Genomic DNA, 19,098 nt, shown 5'->3' with positions numbered 1-19,098 from the left:
CTACCTACAATGTTTTAATCTGGAACCCCAATTTTTCTTTCATTCAGAAGTTTCCTTCTCAAGAGAGGGTTCCTCTGAATAAAGGCTCTTTTCTTCTTGAGATTAAACATCACTATCATTGTAGCTAGCACACTATAAAATTGAGGAAAAGTGAAATAAATAAAAGTTGAGTTCCAACAAATTGTATCTGAATGCATGAATGCTTTCTGCATTGCATTTATATCTGCAATATTCACACATGCACACAATCAAAGGAGACTCCCAAGACTATTAAGGATGTGGGGTAACTAGAGTTTTCATTGGCTGGTGTTGCTTTCTTATGAAATAAGTGACAGAAATATAAAGACAATGAATAAAACTGTGGAAATCTATCTTAATACAACAACTGAACACAAGTAATAACTTACAGATGTAAACATTTTCCTAAAGAGGGAAAAATAAAAACCCCTTAATTATTAAAATGAGGTGGTGAACTATATATGTCATATCAGTGTTGTTATATTATGCTTTTAAATAAAGATCAGTTCCAAAGAATATCAAGCAGTGTGAAATATGCTTATGCTACAACTTAGTTGCAAAACACTAAAACCAAATTTTCATGCATATTAAACTAGCTGTTATTTTAAAATTGTTTGTGGCTAGAAATGAACTGGAAAGTGATGTGTGAAAAAGTGATGTGTACAATTGTTAATATTGTAGGGACAAGATGATATAAATATCTTATTAAAGAAATGAAAATTCTAAATCAGGAATGGATATCTCCTATTAATAAGGGTGTCTGTTTTGTTTAAAGGAAATGAAATGACTCATTGGGTTATTAAAATGTAAAATATCAGGTTTTTGGCTGAAAGAATAAACATATATGGGTTTCCATTCAAGCAAAGTAGACATAAAAATTCATCGAAGGTTCATTCAGAGCAAACATTGAAAATTAGAGAAATGAGATTTTTCTCAGAAGATAATCACATTTCATTAAGGAATATACATAAGATGTACCAGGGAAGAAAATCAGTTTCTTATTGAGGAAATGTACTACGATGCGCATCACTTTGCTGGTGAGAGCAGCTCAGGGATGCTCCATGTTGGTGACCTAGGGAGTGAAAGGGAGAACTTCTCTGCTAACTTATCAAGTGGAAATGAGTTCTTAAGTGACGCTAAAACCGTGAACCAGCTGAATCGTAAACAGCTGACTTCTGCTGTTGTGTTTCTTGCCCACCATCATTTCCACACAACTTTGCCATTCTGTTTCCATAGGCTCTCACTCGATCCCAAGCTCTGCGTGCATCTAAACTATGATTGCTGTTCCAAAGAGTTGCATCCCAATGTTGGCAGAACCAACAAAGCATACTTTTGGATTGTTTTTGAGATTCTTTTTTTTTTTTATTGGGAAATTGTTTTAATAGGGCTTTTCCCCATCCTACCAAGGTTTCTCATAAATACCCTTCTCAAAGCCTGTTTCACATCCTTGTTTCTCAGGCTGTAGATAAATGGATTCAGCATGGGACTCACAAAAATACAAAACACTGAGACAATTTTCCCTTGTTCAACAGATTGCTCGTTTGCTGGTCTCAGATACATGCAGAACAGGGACCCATAGAACATAGTGACAGCTGTCAGGTGGGAGCCACAGGTGGAGAAGGCTTTGCGCTGCCCTTCAGTGGAACGGATCCTCGTGATGGTGATAAAAATGAAAACATAGGAGATGAGGATTATAAGGAGGGAACTTGTGAGGTTAATCCCGGCAGACACAAACAGGGCAGTTTGCTTTATGTAAGTGTCAGAACACGTCAACATTAAGAGGGCTGGGTCTGCACAGTAGAAATGGTTGATGACGTTGGATCCACAGAAGGACAAGTGAGAGGTCAGTATCGCCTGCATTGTGGCCACCATGGTAGGTAGGGGAGGGTGACCAGGCAGATGCAGCGTGGCCTGGACATCCTGCTGTTGTAACGCAGGGGGCTGCAGATGGCCATGTACCTGTCGTAGGCCATGGCACCAAGCATGTAATACTCAGTAAGGAGCAGCGTCACAAAAACAAAACATTGGGCCAGACAGCCCGCGTAGGAAACGGTCTTCTTCTCAGATAAGAAGTGCGCAAGCATCTGAGGAGAGACATTCGTAGAATAAAACATATCTACGCACGCTAAGTGGGTGAGGAAGAAGTACATGGGGGTTTGCAGCTGGGGAGTGAATCTGGTTAATAAAGTCATCCCACGGTTCCCGGCCAGGGTGACGAGGTAAATCAGGAGGAAGACCACAAAGAGGACGGGCTGCAGGTCTCGGTGAGTGGTCAGTCCCAGCAGAACTAACTCGGTGGCCTCGGTGCCATTGCGCCGGGGAAATAGCTTCATCTTCATGTTCTCTATTAAGAGAAGAGTGATTTTTTCACATGTGAAAAAGAGAAATGAATCGTGTACAATTCGAGAATAGACAAAAATGAATCAGCACCCCGAAGAAAACTGGTTTTGAAAAGAGAGGTTTCAATAAGTTGTTACCTCCTTCAGAGATGGAGGAGTTTCAGCAGGTGCCTCCCGCGGTCGGTGGTGTCTGGTTAAACGGGATAACATATTTGATAAACATCCTTTGAAGTCCATGTACCATCTGTGCTGGCTGCTTTGCAACACCCACCTTCCCTCACCTTACATATCTGAATCTGAGTTGGCTCTTTCGTGTCCCTCTTTGGAATCAGAACCTCAGGTGCTCAAACATAACTACTGCCATTGTCTGATCATGACATCAGCGCTCGATCAGGGAGGGAGTGGAGGGGGAGACTGGCTTTCTGGAGACTGGTTCTATCATTGCCAGTGCAGGCACACCTGCTGTAACTGGAGTGGCATATACTCCTTGAGAGCCTCATTGTGTATTTATTCAGATTCAGTTTCTTCCTGGATTTCTTACTTATTCTTCAACAGCAATCAACCTCTTGGGTCCTTTGAATTTCTCTTCATCCCATCACCTTTGTTTCAAACCAACAATTGATGGTCTGCATTTTTCTTCCCCCCGTACTCCCTATGATCTCACTGATCTCTTTGTATCCCACAAAATCCCAATTTATTTTGTATTATATATTTAATATTCATTGTATTGTATATTTAATATTCATATTTCAGTTAACCTCATACCTTTGACTTCCCACCTTCCATCTAAGCTAGCAGGAAATCTCTGCTCTACTTCAGCACATTGCCTGTTGAATCTTAGAACAGCTTGTCAGCATCTCCTCCACTACCAGTCAGGTCTAAGATGAAATTATCTCTTGCCAAAGCTACTGTTAATGATTTTTCTCCTTCCAGGTTGAAACTTTCCTCCAACACAAGCCACTGATCTTGTTATAAACATAAATCACATCCTGTTAGTGACCTAAAGTGGTTCGCTAACGTTCTATCACACTTGGGCTAAAATCTTCACTTTGTACCGGGATCCACAAGGACTTATGTGATCATTTCCATCACTCCAAACACTTCCACCACGTTCCCTTCAGTCCTTTTATTCCTGCCACAGTGACTTCTTGGTTTTCCTTGAACATTCCTGCCTCAAGGCCTGTGCACACACTGGTCCCTCTGCCTAAAATGCTCTCCCCTCAGACCTGTAAGGCACTCATTCCATCACTTCATTTAGGTTTCTCTCCTAATGGCCCCTCCTCTGAAAGGCTTACCTGACCGCTTGTCTAGGTGACTCCGTTTCACATAGCTCTTTCACCATGAACTGTGATCTATTTTTTCTCATACCATTGATCACTTCTGAAGTTATTATTTACTTATATAAATAATTTGTAGTTTCATATTTTGTCTGCCCCTCCCAATTTTAGAATGTTAGGGACTTTCTTTGGGCCATATCCCCAGAATTTGGGCAAATGTCTGAATCGTGGTCAATGAGCAGGATCCATTAGTTGAATGAATGGATGGAGCGAGTAATGTACTCTTTTCCACTCACATCACCTGATTTGTCCTGGTATGTGGATTTCTTACTTCCCTGATGTTACCAGTGGAGACTGAGTTACTACAAACGACAGTGCAGATCTGCTTTGATTATTACGGAGGGAGCAACACTGTCAGTTTTCAATGTAATACTGAACTGAAAAAACCTACCAGAAGCCTTTCCAGATGAGGAAGGAAAGGTGTTCACATATTTTTTCCTTCTCACCTTTAGCCTTACACTCATCCAAATCCCTTTAAATTTTTCTCTTAAAAATAAGTGTCTGAAATCATTAAAGGCACATGGAGTGGGAGCGTATTTTCTTGTAGCAAATTTTAAGGTTACCGGCTTGGAGAAGGAAAACAAGTTAAAAGAGAAATACAGACTTTTAAAATTCCCCGAATTAGCTAAAGCCCCACATCTAAGCCTGCTCGTCATCTTAGCTGTGTTGGGAAATGCATCTGTGACTAAGGGCTGGAGCGGTGGCAAGGCCTGCCTGACCTCCTGATATGTCACAAGTCACCTGCTGTCTTTGGCAGAAGGAGTCTGGACTTTGTCTGCCTCCTGTTTGGTCCCAATCTGGCAATTCTTATAGTCACTACTAATTCCATCTTGTGTTCCAAACAGTAAGAAAACAAGCAGTATTTCTTATGAGCTCTTGATTTTCAGAATGGCCAGACTTACCTGTGGAGAACAGTGATTTCTTAGCCTCCATGAAGGTCGCCAAATAGGAGGGTTTATATCTGAATGGGATCCAGCCCTGAAGCATTCATCAAGAGATCACCCATGGGACGTCATTAGAACTCCCTCCAGAGGTGCTGACGAAAGTCACATCTTAATGAAGCGGGTCTTAATTTATGGGTTAATCATTAGATGTACACAGTGTCTTTTAGAAAATGCAAAAACACATCGTATTGATTTTGATACTGAAAGTAGTTCTTGGGCAGATAAAAAGCTATTCCTCTCTTTGTACTAAAAGATCTCTGCCATGTGTCTGCGTACCTTATCCTCAGCTGGGATAATGTTTCCCTTGTCTGAGTGCCCACTGTTGGTTGTCTCTGCCTCTCTTGTGGTCCACGCCTCCTTTCATAACTTTTCTTTTAAGGACAGTAATTGTCTAAGGACAAAATTAACACCAATTTCATCTGCTATCCCCAGTAGCGATCCGTAAACATTTTGAGTGCACATTTAATCTTTAAAGAAGAGTTACTGAATAAAAAAATAGTGATGCTAGGCAGAAAGTTGTGAATTCATGGACTTTCATGTGAACAGTACATTATTCCATTTTTGCGAGTAATCTAAGAGCATTTCATCTTGTGAATTAAAACACAGGGAATCAGTTTTTAGACCCTCAGATCCAACTGAAAGATCAGTTTAAATGAAATTAATTCAAGTAGACATTAGCATAGACCACTTATACAAAGATATTTTAATTCGTGACTCCTGATATATATTAACTCACATAGTATTTCTTCTTTAGGTCTTATCTGCATTAGTGCTTGAAATTAGAGTCAAGTCCTAGTATTTCTGGCCAGGTGTATAATAATGCTATTATAAATTTAAAAAAAATGCAATGATATTATAACTTCCATATGATTAAGCCAATCTTCCTCTCCCTAACTCCATCTACCATTCATTACTCACATAAAAAAAGTGTAGATTATTACATAAAAAAATAGACAGCAATAAGTCTTGCCTTTGGGCCTAGGCATACTAACAATCCATTAAAAAAAAAAAAGATGATGTAAAGCCTTAGGAGAGCTCTCTGAGCCAGGCTGTCCCACACTACTTGCTGGAGGCCTGGCCCTGAATCAGTTTGGTGGGCAGCCACAGCAAAGTAAACTTTGGGTTCACATAGCTGTTCATCCACACTTGGACTTGGGTTAATGCTCCAACAGTTTTTTTCATTTCCATGGGGCATAAACAGCACCCAGGTTTCCAAATTTCCAGCATCTCCCTAATAGAGGAATAGGCCAATAGCTAAAATGTGGTGACTGGGACAGGTGCACCAGCGAAGCTGAGTACCCACAGCAGACGTCCTGGGCCAGGACTCATGACGTAGACAGAGCAGACCGAAGCAGGGCCTGTAATTCCCTGAAGGGCCAAGATGCAGCCGGGTCAGCAGGGAGGGTCAGCAGGGGAGATCAGCAGGCCCTGTCCAGCCCAGAGGGAATAGTGACCCCAAATTGCACTGGTCCTGGTGGCCGGCGCAGAGCAGGTGGTAACCATCCATGTCAGAGACCGAGAGGGACCCGAGGGAAGCAGGAAGGTAATGAGTGCAGATCAAAGCCTCCTTTCCGGTGCCGGGAGGCCTCCTCAGTCACATGAGGGGAAAGACGAGAATATGAAGGGCTGGCCATTGCCTTGCAGGGACGGATCCACCAAAAGAGTCTATTTACATCATTGACTAAGTCCAAAGCTGCTCTTTAAAAGAAAACCATACTTCACAAGTTCATGTATGTAATTATACCTTGATGTAAGGCCCCAGGTAATATGATTAAAGACATTGGTTCATTAATATTTTTTTCTGAAAAGATGAGTGAAATATACAAAATTTTTATATACTAGTTCCCATGATCTTGCAAGGAAGAAGCAAAAGCTCTTGGGCAAAGATCTTGCAGGTTAGGGAAAAAAAAGGCCACGTCTCAACAAACCTACTGGACAAAAACTATTTTCAGAATGACAAAATAAAGAATTTGAAATGGATGAAAGCACTCCTATAATATAATTTATTCATAGTTTATAACACTTGGGCCTAAATACAGGCCACTGTTAAATCCTTCATTAAATACGTTGGTTAGAAGAAATTATGTTTCAATGGGTAGTTAAGAAATTATGTTTCCTCATTAAAGTGACATATTGGGTTCATTACAGAAATTCAAATTTGCTCACTAATCTTATGATAATTGACATGTTGAGATGGATTTGCAGATGTTTTTACAATCCTCTTCAACCTTATAATCTCAGGTACATGCCCTTGGTAGTCTCCATTATCTTGGATTTTCCTAAATTCAGGTTGAACAAGTAGAACTAATTGGTTTTATAGTCAATTCACTTTTAAAAAACACACTGTAAAAACTTGTTTTACCATCTCTCTGCTCAGCTGGATTGGACTCCTGTGGAAGAGCAAAGCACTTCCAGAGATTTTCAAGCTACATTTTCACATTTTCTTTACCCTGTCTGGTGGTGGAGCACATGCATTTGCAACCCTCTTATCATGACAGCTGGTATCCTCTGCTGAGTGCTTATCAGACAGCAGCCACGAGTGTGCCAAGTACTGAGAAGTGGTTGTACACATGCATTGCCACAGAGAGACAAAGTTTATTGAACACTTGCAATGTCCTTATGATACAGATATTGTAAAGTATTTTTTACAGATGAAATACCTGAATATCAGAAAAATTAAGTCAATTATTCCTAGAGCACAGAGCTAGGTTTCAAATCAAACACTGCTGTCTTAAGTATTTCTGGGCTGGCTCTGAAAACACTCCAAGCCATAGAGGTTTAGTTCTTTAACGGTAAGTTACGTTTCAGAGTTCTTAAAATTCAGGAATATATGTACATATATTCATTACATATACATATACTTATATATAAACATATGCATTATATAATATATATTATAAAATATATTATTATTTCTATACATCCAGCCACAAAGGACTGATACTAGGCTGACAGTGTGCTGGCAGTGGATGAGATAAAAGGTGGGCAGAGCCATTACTGGCTTTCCTTGCATCTTGCAATTCCAGGTCATGGCACTTCCTTAGAGTTGAAAGTTTTACTTAAGAAATGAATTAATAAAAGTTGGTAAGCTTTTAAGAAAAGAGACCTCCCTATACTGTCAAAGTAACATTGCAAACTTCTCTGAGGTTACTTTTAATGGCAGGAATTCCTTCCTTCTCTTCTTACCTCTCCTCCTCCTCCACCTCCTACACTTCCGTCTTCTCCTCCTCCTCCCCATCCTTCTTCTTCTTCCTCATGTGGAAGAATCTGATTCTTTAGATATTTAAAAAGTCAACAAGGTGACATCTGGCTATGGGAGGGTGTGGGAATGAGAAAAGGTCATAAAGGATGATGGAGACTTCTGGAATGCACACAGGTGAAAGGAGGTGCCACCTGTGATAAAAAGGATTGATGCAGAGGTTTTTAAATGACTTTGGAGGGAAAGAGACTGAAGGAATTTCTAGTTTCTCTCCATCGACCCCCACATGCCTACTGTGGTAGGGTGAATGGAGGTTGGTGAGATGATGAAAAACATCATTTGCAGCTGCCTGGCTGTCACCACAAGACATCCTCTTCTCTGTGTGACTGACACACGTGTCTCATCTCAATCAGATGTGCTGATGTGTCATGGCTCTGGAGAGGGAAGCAGGGAGCAAGTTGTCTCACTGCTCTGCTGTGCGTGGGTGACTTCCATTCAGAGGAGAGGGGCAGGAAAGCATGTCTAAGCCACGTTCTGAAATCCGATTTTACCTGCAGTGATGCCAGTAATATTAGTATCTGACTCCCCTGGGTAGTGTTCCGCCGAATCAGGAGCCAGAGGAGGGTGATTCAATGACCCCTTTAATCTCCAACAATGGTGAAATCAGGAATATCTCCAACTTTAACAAAAGGAATAATTGTTATTATGATAATGACTATTACTGCTCCAACTTCCACTGCGACATTTATTGAATAACTACTATGTCCCATCTAGCCTGAGTCCGGGACATGACATAAAATAAAATGCTACTTAGATGGTGTAACTGAAGGGAATTTAAGGAAAAGACAGAGAATCAGTGAAAGAACTGTTAAAGAAGTTAGGCAAAGACTTAAGCACCTGGATGCTGATTGCAGAAAGCAATTTCCATTGAATTCCTGAAGTGGTCAGGGCGGGGGCAACTGTCTGGAGTCCAGTGAGGACCAGAAGCAAGAAGAGACCCGGCCGCCTTCTCAACACACAGCCCAGCAGGAGATTCCTTGGAAGGACGCAGCTACTCCAGCACCTTCGCTGCGAAACTGGGAGAAAAAGAAAGGGCAGTTTGGCTACTGTTCTCTTCCTCCCATCTCTGACGTGCTGGCCAAAGTCAGCTGGAAACAAGACAACAGGTCTGGGTGGGGCAGGCTGACCAAGGAGGAACAACCGGCATGTTTATGTTATCTGAATACCCACAATGGTTCCATTGCTGTGCATTATAATGCCTATTAATAAATGAAGAGCAATGCTCAGGATCAGAAAATAACCAGTCCCAGTACAACAATACTTGATTGATCTCCAACAGTTTTCTAGACTCCAAGACTTACTCCCCACACCACGCTCCATTCTATCCTTTGTAAGAAAGAGAACTTAATAGTTCCCCCAAGTCAAGTCTCCAAATATCGAGGCACTCAGGCATTAATTAAAATAAATAATGAATCCCATTGTTTCAATTTCAGGAGATTTGATCTCTTGATGATATTGGGGAGTGGCAAAAAAAATTGTGTTCTCAATCAGGTTATAATTTAAAAAGAATAAAACAGTGGTGGTTGTTTATAGTCTGAACGACTGTCTACTAGAAATAATTGCACCACAGAGAGCTGGTCCCTCTATGACGATTCTGCTATAAACTCCTCTGGTTCTTCCCCACCATGCTGTCTTTGGGAACCACTCTTCTTTCACAGGTAAGATTTATTATTGTTAAATATATATTTTGAACCCCAGAAATAAATATTTTATTAAACAAAGATAAAACTATGGCCTGAAACATATTGTGATAAATTATTAAATATTTTGGTTTAAATTCTGCTATTCTTCTCAGAGTACATATTTATAAATATAGAGTTGAATAGTATCATAATGGAAAAAGAACTAGACCCAAGGCTACAAGAGAGAACCTTGAGTTGAGGATGAATGTCAGTAGAACCCCTTCTGATCACTTGCAAACACTTCTCCCTGAGCTTTCCTGCTCAGTCTTGCAGGATGTTGTGTCTGCTTTTGTAAAAGGTTATTCCCATAAAGTACTCGGTTAAATGATCTGGAATGGTCATTGCTTGCGCTGCCTGAGTGGAGATATTCATTATTTTGGCTCTTGGTTAAGGATTTAACACATAGAGATACAACCTCAGCACCAAAAGAATGTTTGCTTTTTATGTGAGTTACTATAATTTATGAATTAACGAAAAGCATAGAGTGATTATGATTTCATTGATGTAGGTGCCTGGTCTTGCATTTTATTCCCCTGGTCGATAAATCCGAAGTCCTCAAGTGCAGAATGAGATCATGGAAATGGGCATGAGAGCAGAAATGGCTCATTTACTTAGTGCTGTGTGTCCATCCTTGGCCCTGTAGCTGGTAAGAAGTGTCAGTTTGACATTGACATGCCTGAGTCTGCATTATTGAAGGAAAATGTAGATTTTTCTATAACGGTCTTAGTGGTCACTTTTATACTGCACAAATGTTGGAAGATGCACTTGACAATTTCTTAAATACTGTCTCAGTTGTACAGGTAATAGTGACTATAATTATCAGTATGATGTTTTACATGTTTGAAAGAACTGAAATCATTCATGTTACAGAGTTTTTCCTCACTTTTGGCAAGCGTTAAAATGAAGGAAAGTTACAGTAAAATCATTACTACCTGGGGATATGTTCATCAATCTTTTTTTAATAATCATCTCCTCCCCCACCAGGGAGTCAATTAATACATTATATTTTTACCCAAATCACTCCCTCTTTGACTATTTAGTAAAACTGACATATGTATGTGTGTATATATATGTATATATACATATGCATATATATGCACACACATGCACACACAAATACAAATATTGTTTATGTACTGCATACTTATCTGTTTTTACACAAAGAACATTGATTTACTTCTGTGCCCCATGAACACACTCATGACCCCAATAATTAGCTGTATTTTACGAAGCCATGGATATCCTGAGCTGAGTCTTAAAAGTTAAATAAGATTTGGTGATATGTTGGCCACTTGATATAGAAAGAGCAGGGGAAATGGACATGCATTGCAGGGTGAGGGACCAGCACGAAAATGATCTTGAGTTTAGAAGGGCAGGTAGACAGATTCTTGTTCTGTAAGTATCTGTGTCATTTGTCAGTGTCACCTCCTTAAGTCCATGTAGCTGTGAAAACATGTGAACTTCAATGACTGATGCTTTAGATACCACATCAAAAGAAATATTGATAGTACAGGGAACAATAGTCAGTACCTTGTAATAGCCTATAGGGAAAAATATGAAAAAGTAAAAGTAATATATGTATATATAAATATATATATAATGGAATCACTATATTGTACACCAGAAATTAACACAACATTGTAAATCAACCATACTTCAATAAAAAATAAAAATAAAAAAGATACATTGAGAACAAAGGATTGTAATTTCAAAGAAAAGTAATGTTTAGGGGAAATGAAAGTAAACAATTTATGATCATTATTTGTAGAAAAGTTAAAGGCTTTTCAAGTATGAAAAATCTTTCAGAAAAGCATTTGAAAATGTGACTCCCTTTACATAAAGAACTGTATATTAATTTAGACACTTGAAACATCAATCTCATGCTTGCTATGCTATCTCCTTGTGTTACGTGCATTCACAGGTTGGAGAGAGGGGGAGTAAGCATCCGACGACATGATGTGGGTAATGGAAAAGTGACCGAGGACAAATGCATTTTTACTTCCTTTACTTTAGACCTCGTTGGAAGCTGAGCAAACACAATGCTAAGGACAAACTGCACAGCGGTGACTGAGTTTATTCTCCTGGGACTGACAGATCGGGCGGAGCTGCAGCCTGGCCTTTTTGCGGTGTTCCTAGTCGTCTACCTCATCACGGTAACCGGCAACGTGAGCATGATTTTCTTAATCAGAGCTGACTCGAAACTTCACACGCCGATGTACTTCTTCGTCAGTCACCTCTCCTTTGTAGATCTCTGTTACGCCACCAACGTCACTCCTCAGATGCTGGTCAATCTCTTGTCCAAGAGAAGAACCATTTCCTTGCTTGGCTGCTTTATACAGTTCCACTTTTTCATTGCCCTGGTGATCACAGATTATTACATGCTCGCAGTGATGGCTTATGACCGCTACATGGCCATCTGCAAACCCTTGTCGTATGGCAGCAAGATGTCCCGACGCGTCTGCCTCTCTCTCGTTGCTGCTAATTACTTTTATGGGTTTGCAAATGGTCTGGCACAGACCATCCTGCTGCTCCGCCTCTCCTTCTGTGGACCCAACGCAATCAACCACTTTTACTGTGCAGACCCACCTCTCATGGTCCTGGCCTGCTCAGACACTTACGTCAAAGAGACCGCCATGTTCGTGGTGGCTGGTGCCAACCTCACCTGTTCTCTCACCATCATCCTCATCTCCTACATCTTCATCTCCTCAGCCATCCTGCGCATCCGCTCAGCAGAGGGGAGGCACAAGGCCTTCTCCACCTGCGGGTCCCATCTGACAGCTGTCACTGTCTTTTATGGGACTCTATTCTGCATGTACCTAAGGCCCCCTTCTGAGGCATCTGTAGAACAGGGGAAAATTGTAGCTGTTTTTTATATCTTTGTGAGTCCCATGTTAAATCCTTTGATCTACAGCTTTCAAAACAAAGATGTTAAAAGTGCAGTAAGGAAAGTGATTCAAAAGAAATTGTTTGCCAAATAGAGTAGACATTTGGTCACAGGTGTGTTAACATATCAATGTTTTCTAACCAATTGATGAGCATTTTAAATTAACAAATCACTATCATTGAGTATTGTTTTGCCTTTTGCAATTCACCTATGAGACTTGGAAGAACGTGTCTAATTATTAGGTCATGTTCAGTTTTGTCTCAGTGCATTAAAAAAATTTCACATAGAAAGTCAAAGACAAGACCAGATAGCATTGTCATTGCTCTATACAATCAATAAAGGGCAGATAATTCTACCCATTGTAGTCATACCACTACAAAGTTATAAAAGACAAAATTACCAATCATGCTGTAGCAATGACAATTTGGTAGACTTTGTGAGGGGGCTTAATGATTTCCAAACTATTTGAAACCACATTTCAACCATAGCAGGGCAGGGTTTTTTGACTGTTTGGTTGGGCTCTCCTTCTGTTCACAGTATGTATCAATAAAGATCTTTGGGATCTCAGGTTATTACTCTAAGAACTATCATTCTATGTTAGCACTGGCCCAATGGAATCCTCATTCATAAAGCTTTTTGATGGAAATGCCTGATTTCCTTTAAGTTTTTTTATTATTTCTTTTAATACAACTGGTTTTATGGTTTCATTTTTTGTTTTTTACTATGAACTATTACCAGCACACAGCCCGAAATAGAAAAATACCATAAAGCCCACTCTTCCAAGCATATCTAATCACTGCCAAGTCTTCACACAAGGCTCCTTTTGTTCCAGCTACTGTACACCTCTCCGGTCATGGGCCCCCCTGCTCTCTGGCGTCTCCTCCTGAGGCACACAAGGTGGGGAAGTCTGCGGTGCCGAAAATCTCTCAGAAAAGATGGGAGTTGAGCAGAGCAGGGGTCTAGCAGTCAATCTAGTTGCTTTTCCCGCTCTTTTCAGATCTTATCCCTCTGAGTATTTGTCTCATACATACAGCTGAGAGAGATGTTTGTGTGCTCCCCGCAGAACTCAGGGTGAACAGTAACTTGACATTATGGAGAGTACGACTGAGGCTTGCAATTTGCTTTCTGATCCCCAAGTGTTCCAATTAATCCTGAAAAAGGTGATTCCCACTGCCACACTCATTCCTGCTGCTCTTCAGTCCTTCTGAGATTTGCTTTAAGGGCAGGTCCTGCCTCCCATATCCTGCTAGATATATGGTTGCCTTTGTGGGCTTAGAGAGGCATCAACGAACTCCCTCAATCAGAGTTTAAGAAAATAAGTGCCTGTCAGAACCAGAAGTAAGTCTTTGTGTTTCTACTTTATTTTCAGTCAAGAGGAGATTGTATTAAAGTCTCAAACTGATGCCCACAAATTTGTACCTTGTTTGCTCAAAACATATACATGGAATCCTTTCTGTTTTCAGTATCAGAATTTAAACTGCAACTAATTTCCTGGACAAAAAGCTTATTGAAATTCTATTGATCTTTCTGGACAATAGTTTACAGACCTGCCACTAGAGCAAAAGAATCAAGAAAGACAAACATTCTGTTCACCCCACACAAATATAAGGACATGTCTTCACACATAGGACAGAGCTGATCCTAATACCAGGCTTCTCATCCTTAGAGCACAGGCATCTAACAGCCACTTACAGAAGCAGCTCACCTTCCCTCTGGCCTGACTCAGGCAGCCGGACCAGCTGAGCTTTTCCTTCTCTGTAAACACATACTCTTCATAGTCTTTTTTTTAACCTCTTTCCACTTGTCAGCACTACTGCTCTACTTCAGTTGGTTATGTCTGGATCCCACATAAGTTTCTAAGCTTGTGAGTCAAGGATACTTCAGATCCAATAGGCAATCATTAAGTGACATGTAATAAATGAGATCTTCTGCAAATGAAACCTCAAGTCCAATTTCCTGCCATGTCTTTATAACTTTGAAATTCCAACATCCTGAGCATTGTTTTTCCATTATTTTCTGTCCTGGTAACCACCACCTCTTCTCTCTCTCTTTTGGTGCTGAATGGTATAAGGAATCTCCTGAGCTGCCTTGCTGCTGTCATACAAATAGATAGACTTTTTTTCAGAGTATTTCTTGCTAACACTTCTTGCAGAGAAGCCGCAACTAACTACCAACTCCTATTCTCCAGTGAAGGTTGTGACATTTTGGCAGGAAACTGATAGGTAGAGATGAATCAGATCCTCAGTGAAGTGAAACATCTGTGTTTTAGGAAACAGCTCACTTATGACCTTCTGGGCTGCTCTGCGTGAACTCTGTACACACACCCATGCATACAAGTTCTAAAGAAAGGTCACATATGGTGTCTTCATATCTTCTTTTTTGTATAAATTTCATGTTATATGTATTTTACTATAATTTTTATTGAATGAAAGATTCTTTAAATTCTGTAGTGCTTTACAGTTTTCAAAAGTTTCACACATAATTTTGTATAATCCCATAATAACCCTTTTCCTCTATGCCATCTTGCCCCTCCCCCTTTCCGTCTCCCCCTGGTAACCACTAGTTTGTTCTCTATATCTGTGTCTGCTTTTCTGTTTTATTCACTAGTTTGTTGTATTTTTGAGATTCCACATATAAGTGATATCATACAGTATTTGTCTTTCTCTGTTTGACTTATTTCACTTAGTATAATGCTCTCCAAGTCCATCCATGTTGCCACAAATGGGAAAATTTCATTCTTTTTATGGCTGAGTAATATTCCATTTGCATATGCACTGCATCTTCTTTATTCACTCACCTGCAGGTGGACACTTAGATTGTTTCCATACCTTGGCAACTGTAAACAGTGCTGCTATGAGCTTTGGTGTGCATGTATCTTTTCAAATTAGTGTTTTGGGTATTTTTCTGGATATATCCCCAGGAGTGGTGGTGATGGTTCAGTAATAGTTCTGTTCTTTATTCCTCCTAGAACACTCTTCTTAAAAGAGCTTTGTTGCTTGCTGTCCTTCTCCTTCAATTTGTTGCTAAAAGAGTCAACTTTTCATGAATTTTGTTAGTATTATTATTAAAATATGAACTTCTTGTCTTCCAAATTCCATTTGAAACACTATGGACTTACTTACAGCACAGCCTGTTCTCTAGAATGTGGGTGCCACAAAGGCAGGGGGTTTTGAAGGTTTTGTTCATTTTGTAACTGAAGTGACTGATCACACAATATGCTGAGTACCAAGAAATACTTGTCTTATGAATATCTAGTCTGACGTCCACGAAGACATGAGAAGGAGGCAGGACACATATTATTATTTCCACTTGCAAATGAGAAAATGAAGTGAATCTTGGTTAAGGATCATTGTATGTTTTCAGTAACTATTATTAGCATATTCAGCAAATATTAACTATGTACGTAACGTTCTTGGTAAAGGAGATATAGGTGCAAAAAAACTTGTCACTATCTTTCTAAAACTTATAATAAAGTAACGTAGAAATGAAGCAAGAATTGTGCAGGTTTTCAAAAATATTAACCAAGAGTGAACAGACAAAAATAAAAGCATCTGGGGAGAATAGGAGGAGGGGACTCAGGATGGTTAAGTGGTGAAGGCGAGCTAAAAATCCATCAGGATTGTAATACCGCTGGATAAATACAATTGTGATTAATAACTTAAATACTAACAGTGCCAAAGTTACTTCTTTTCTTTGTCAACACTTACGTCTTAGACTGTTCTCAAAATACTGCGGGAGAGTTCATTTGATTTGATAATTCTTTATTCATTTATTTGACGTATATGACTGTGCCTTTTTAAAGTACGATTCTAGGAGCACCTTCATTACAGTCTCCTGGATAATTGTTAAACATGAAGATTCCAGTATCCCACGTGACACTTTCTTAAACCAACTTTCTGTCTATTTGCTTGATCAACAAGCTTCTCAAATAAATCCTTTATACCCTAAAGTTAAAAAAATCCTTAACTCTTCTAAGGATCTGACATCACAAAAAGCTCTGTAAGGATACAGAGATGAGTGGAAGTTTGTAAATAATTCATTCTTTCATGCTCATACTATTTTTTTCTTTCCCTTTTTACAATTCAGTATATAAATATGTGCTTAGAAGTCACAGTACAATAATGAACTGGACTTTGTCCTGGGCACTGAAGAACTAATATATGGGTAGAAAGGGGATACATTATGGGATATAATGTGCTCAGAATAGAGTATGTAGGGCGTGCACGAAGCAAATAGTAGAGAGGAATTCATTCATACTCATGTACGACAGGGATGGGTTGAGACATTCTCAGAAAGGACTGGCTTTTAAACTGAGCCTTACAGGGGAAAAACAGTGCAGGGAGGTAGGGGATATGCAGCTCTAGTGTACAGATAGGTAACAGCTGTAGGTATAATTATGGTTATCTACAGGTACAGCCATAGGTACAGCCATAAGTACAGCCTGCAGGTAAGAGAGAGAAATAAAATAGTAGTTCAGTATATAGACAGCTTAGATAATGGCTTAGGTGTAAGTATACTTATCAGTAGATACAGCCATTGGTACAGGTGAACCTAAGGTAAATATAATAGTGCAGTATATTGAGAATGGAAATAATGACTCAGTAGAAGTACAACATCGGGTTACGGCAGTATTTATTTGGGATAGTATCTGGAGGGGGAGAGGAAAATCATTTCAATAGTCAGTAATGTGATTTGCACCATCACATCTGCTTTCATTGCGTTCGTTCCAGGTGCAGGCACAGACTCAGAGAATGCCCATCACCAATGACAGTGCGATAACAGAATTCATTCTCCTGGGGCTCACGGATCGCCCAGAGCTCCAGCCTCTGCTCTTTGTGCTGTTTCTGGTCGTTTACCTTGTCACCCTCCTAGGCAACTTGGGCATGGTGCTGGTGATCAGATTGGACCCTCGCCTGCACACGCCCATGTACTTCTTCCTCACTAACCTGGCCTTCGTGGACTTGTGCTACACCTCGAACGCAACCCCGCAGATGCTGACTAACCTGTTGTCAGAGAGAAAGACCATCACCTTTGCTGGCTGCTTTGCACAGTGTTACCTTTTCATAGCACTTCTCCTCACCGAGTTTTACATGCTGGCAGCAATGGCCTATGACCGCTACGTGGCCATATGCAGCCCTCTGCACTACAGTGTGAAGATGTCCAGGCATGTCTGCCTTTGCTTGGCCACATTCCCTTATGTCTATGGTTTCTCAGATGGGCTGTTCCAGGCCATCCAGACCTTCCGCTTGAACTTCTGTAGATCCAATGTCATCAACCACTTCTACTGTGCTGACCCGCCACTCATTAAGCTTTCTTGTTCTGACACTTATGTCAAAGAGCTTGCCATGCTCATATCAGCTGGCTTCAACCTCTCCAATTCCCTCACCATCATCCTGGTGTCTTATGCCTTCATCATTGCTGCCATTCTCAAGATCAAGTCAGCAGAGGGAAGGCACAAGGCATTCTCCACCTGTGGTTCCCACATGCTGGCGGTAACCCTATTTTATGGGACTCTCTTCTGCATGTATGTAAGACCACCAACAGAGAAGACTGTTGAGGAATCCAAAGTAATAGCTGTCTTCTACACCTTCGTAAGTCCAGTTCTCAACCCACTGATCTACAGTCTGCGGAACAAAGACGTAAAACGAGCATTGAAGAGAGTCCTCAGGTGAAATATGGTCACTAAGGTGGCAACGCCTCCAATTTCCAATAAACCATAAACCCTAAATTCTTGGCTCACATATCTTTGCATTTTATGATGAGTTTTCATATTCTTTATGGATATGCCTCAAATGTCCTCGGGTTTGAGAGAAAATGAGCTGCATTTATTAGTCTAGGCTCTTTCCCCTCAATGTTTTGTCCGTGGACCAGCATAAATGTGAGATCATACAGTGTTTTTCTTTCCACTTGTCTGACTTATTTCACTTAACATAATGTTGTAGCCGATAGCAGTTTACTTTTATTTTTAGGCTGAATAATGTTCCGATGTTGTGTATGTGTGTATGATATCATCTTTATGTATTAATTTATTGATTGGCCCTTAGGTTGTGTCCATGTCATGGCTGTGATGAATAATGTTGCAATGAACATGGAGCAAAAACCTCTTTTAGATCATGATTTTATTTCCTCTGGATATACTTCTAGTCCAGAAATGCATTTACTGAAGCATACGCTAGTTCTATTTTTGAATTTTAAAGACATCTCTGTATTGTTTTTCATTGTGATTATACCAATCTGCATTTCCATCAGTAATGCGTTCCTTTTTCTCCACATTCCTTCCAGTACTAGTAATCACTTGTCTGTTTGATACCAGCCATTCTGACATTGTAAACGTATATCTAACTGTGATTTTAATTTCCATTCTTCTCTTGACTGGTGATTTTGAGCCCCTTTTCATCTACTTGTTGGCCGTTTGTATGTCTTCTTTTGGAAAAATATTTATTCAGGTCCTTTGCTTATTTTTTTAAAAAATTAAATTATTTACTTTTTAAATTCAATTTCATGGGTTTCACTTTTAGTTTTGTGCATACATGTGATTGCTTCTTAATTATACATGGTTTACAAATAGTATGGTTAAAAAAAATTTGCAAATATTTTCTCCCCAAACCATAGGTTTCCTTTTCATTTTGCTGATT

General features: G+C 39.9%; 2 protein-coding genes and 1 pseudogene across 2 annotated transcripts; 2 read left to right on the top strand and 1 right to left on the bottom strand.

Moving 5' to 3' along the window:
- Positions 1-1,231: 1,231 nt before the first annotated feature.
- On the bottom strand, positions 1,232-2,657 carry LOC102528814 (olfactory receptor 5M11-like; annotated as a pseudogene).
- Positions 2,658-8,800: 6,143 nt separating this feature from the next.
- LOC140699049 (olfactory receptor 5M11) lies at positions 8,801-18,205 on the top strand. The gene is made up of 2 exons (XM_072970826.1): positions 8,801-8,805; positions 17,214-18,205. The coding sequence occupies exon 2, from the start codon at positions 17,215-17,217 to the stop codon at positions 18,133-18,135; it is 921 nt and encodes a 306-aa protein (XP_072826927.1). The 5' UTR covers positions 8,801-8,805; position 17,214; the 3' UTR covers positions 18,136-18,205.
- LOC102528561 (olfactory receptor 5M5-like) lies at positions 11,619-12,557 on the top strand. Its single transcript, XM_015247810.2, has one exon. The coding sequence runs from the start codon at positions 11,619-11,621 to the stop codon at positions 12,555-12,557; it is 939 nt and encodes a 312-aa protein (XP_015103296.2).
- Positions 18,206-19,098: the final 893 nt, after the last annotated feature.

This window comes from Vicugna pacos, chromosome 10 (genome assembly GCF_048564905.1).
Source record: "Vicugna pacos chromosome 10, VicPac4, whole genome shotgun sequence".
Taxonomy (NCBI): domain Eukaryota; kingdom Metazoa; phylum Chordata; class Mammalia; order Artiodactyla; family Camelidae; genus Vicugna; species Vicugna pacos.
Note: the sequence above shows the minus strand (reverse complement) of the source record. Positions and strands in the feature narration are given on the sequence as shown.

Excerpts from the sequence above, each read along its gene's own strand:
- LOC102528561 (XM_015247810.2), top strand. The coding sequence starts at position 11,619 with ATGCTAAGGACAAACTGCACAGCGGTGACTGAGTTTATTCTCCTGGGA.
- LOC140699049 (XM_072970826.1), top strand. The coding sequence starts at position 17,215 with ATGCCCATCACCAATGACAGTGCGATAACAGAATTCATTCTCCTGGGG.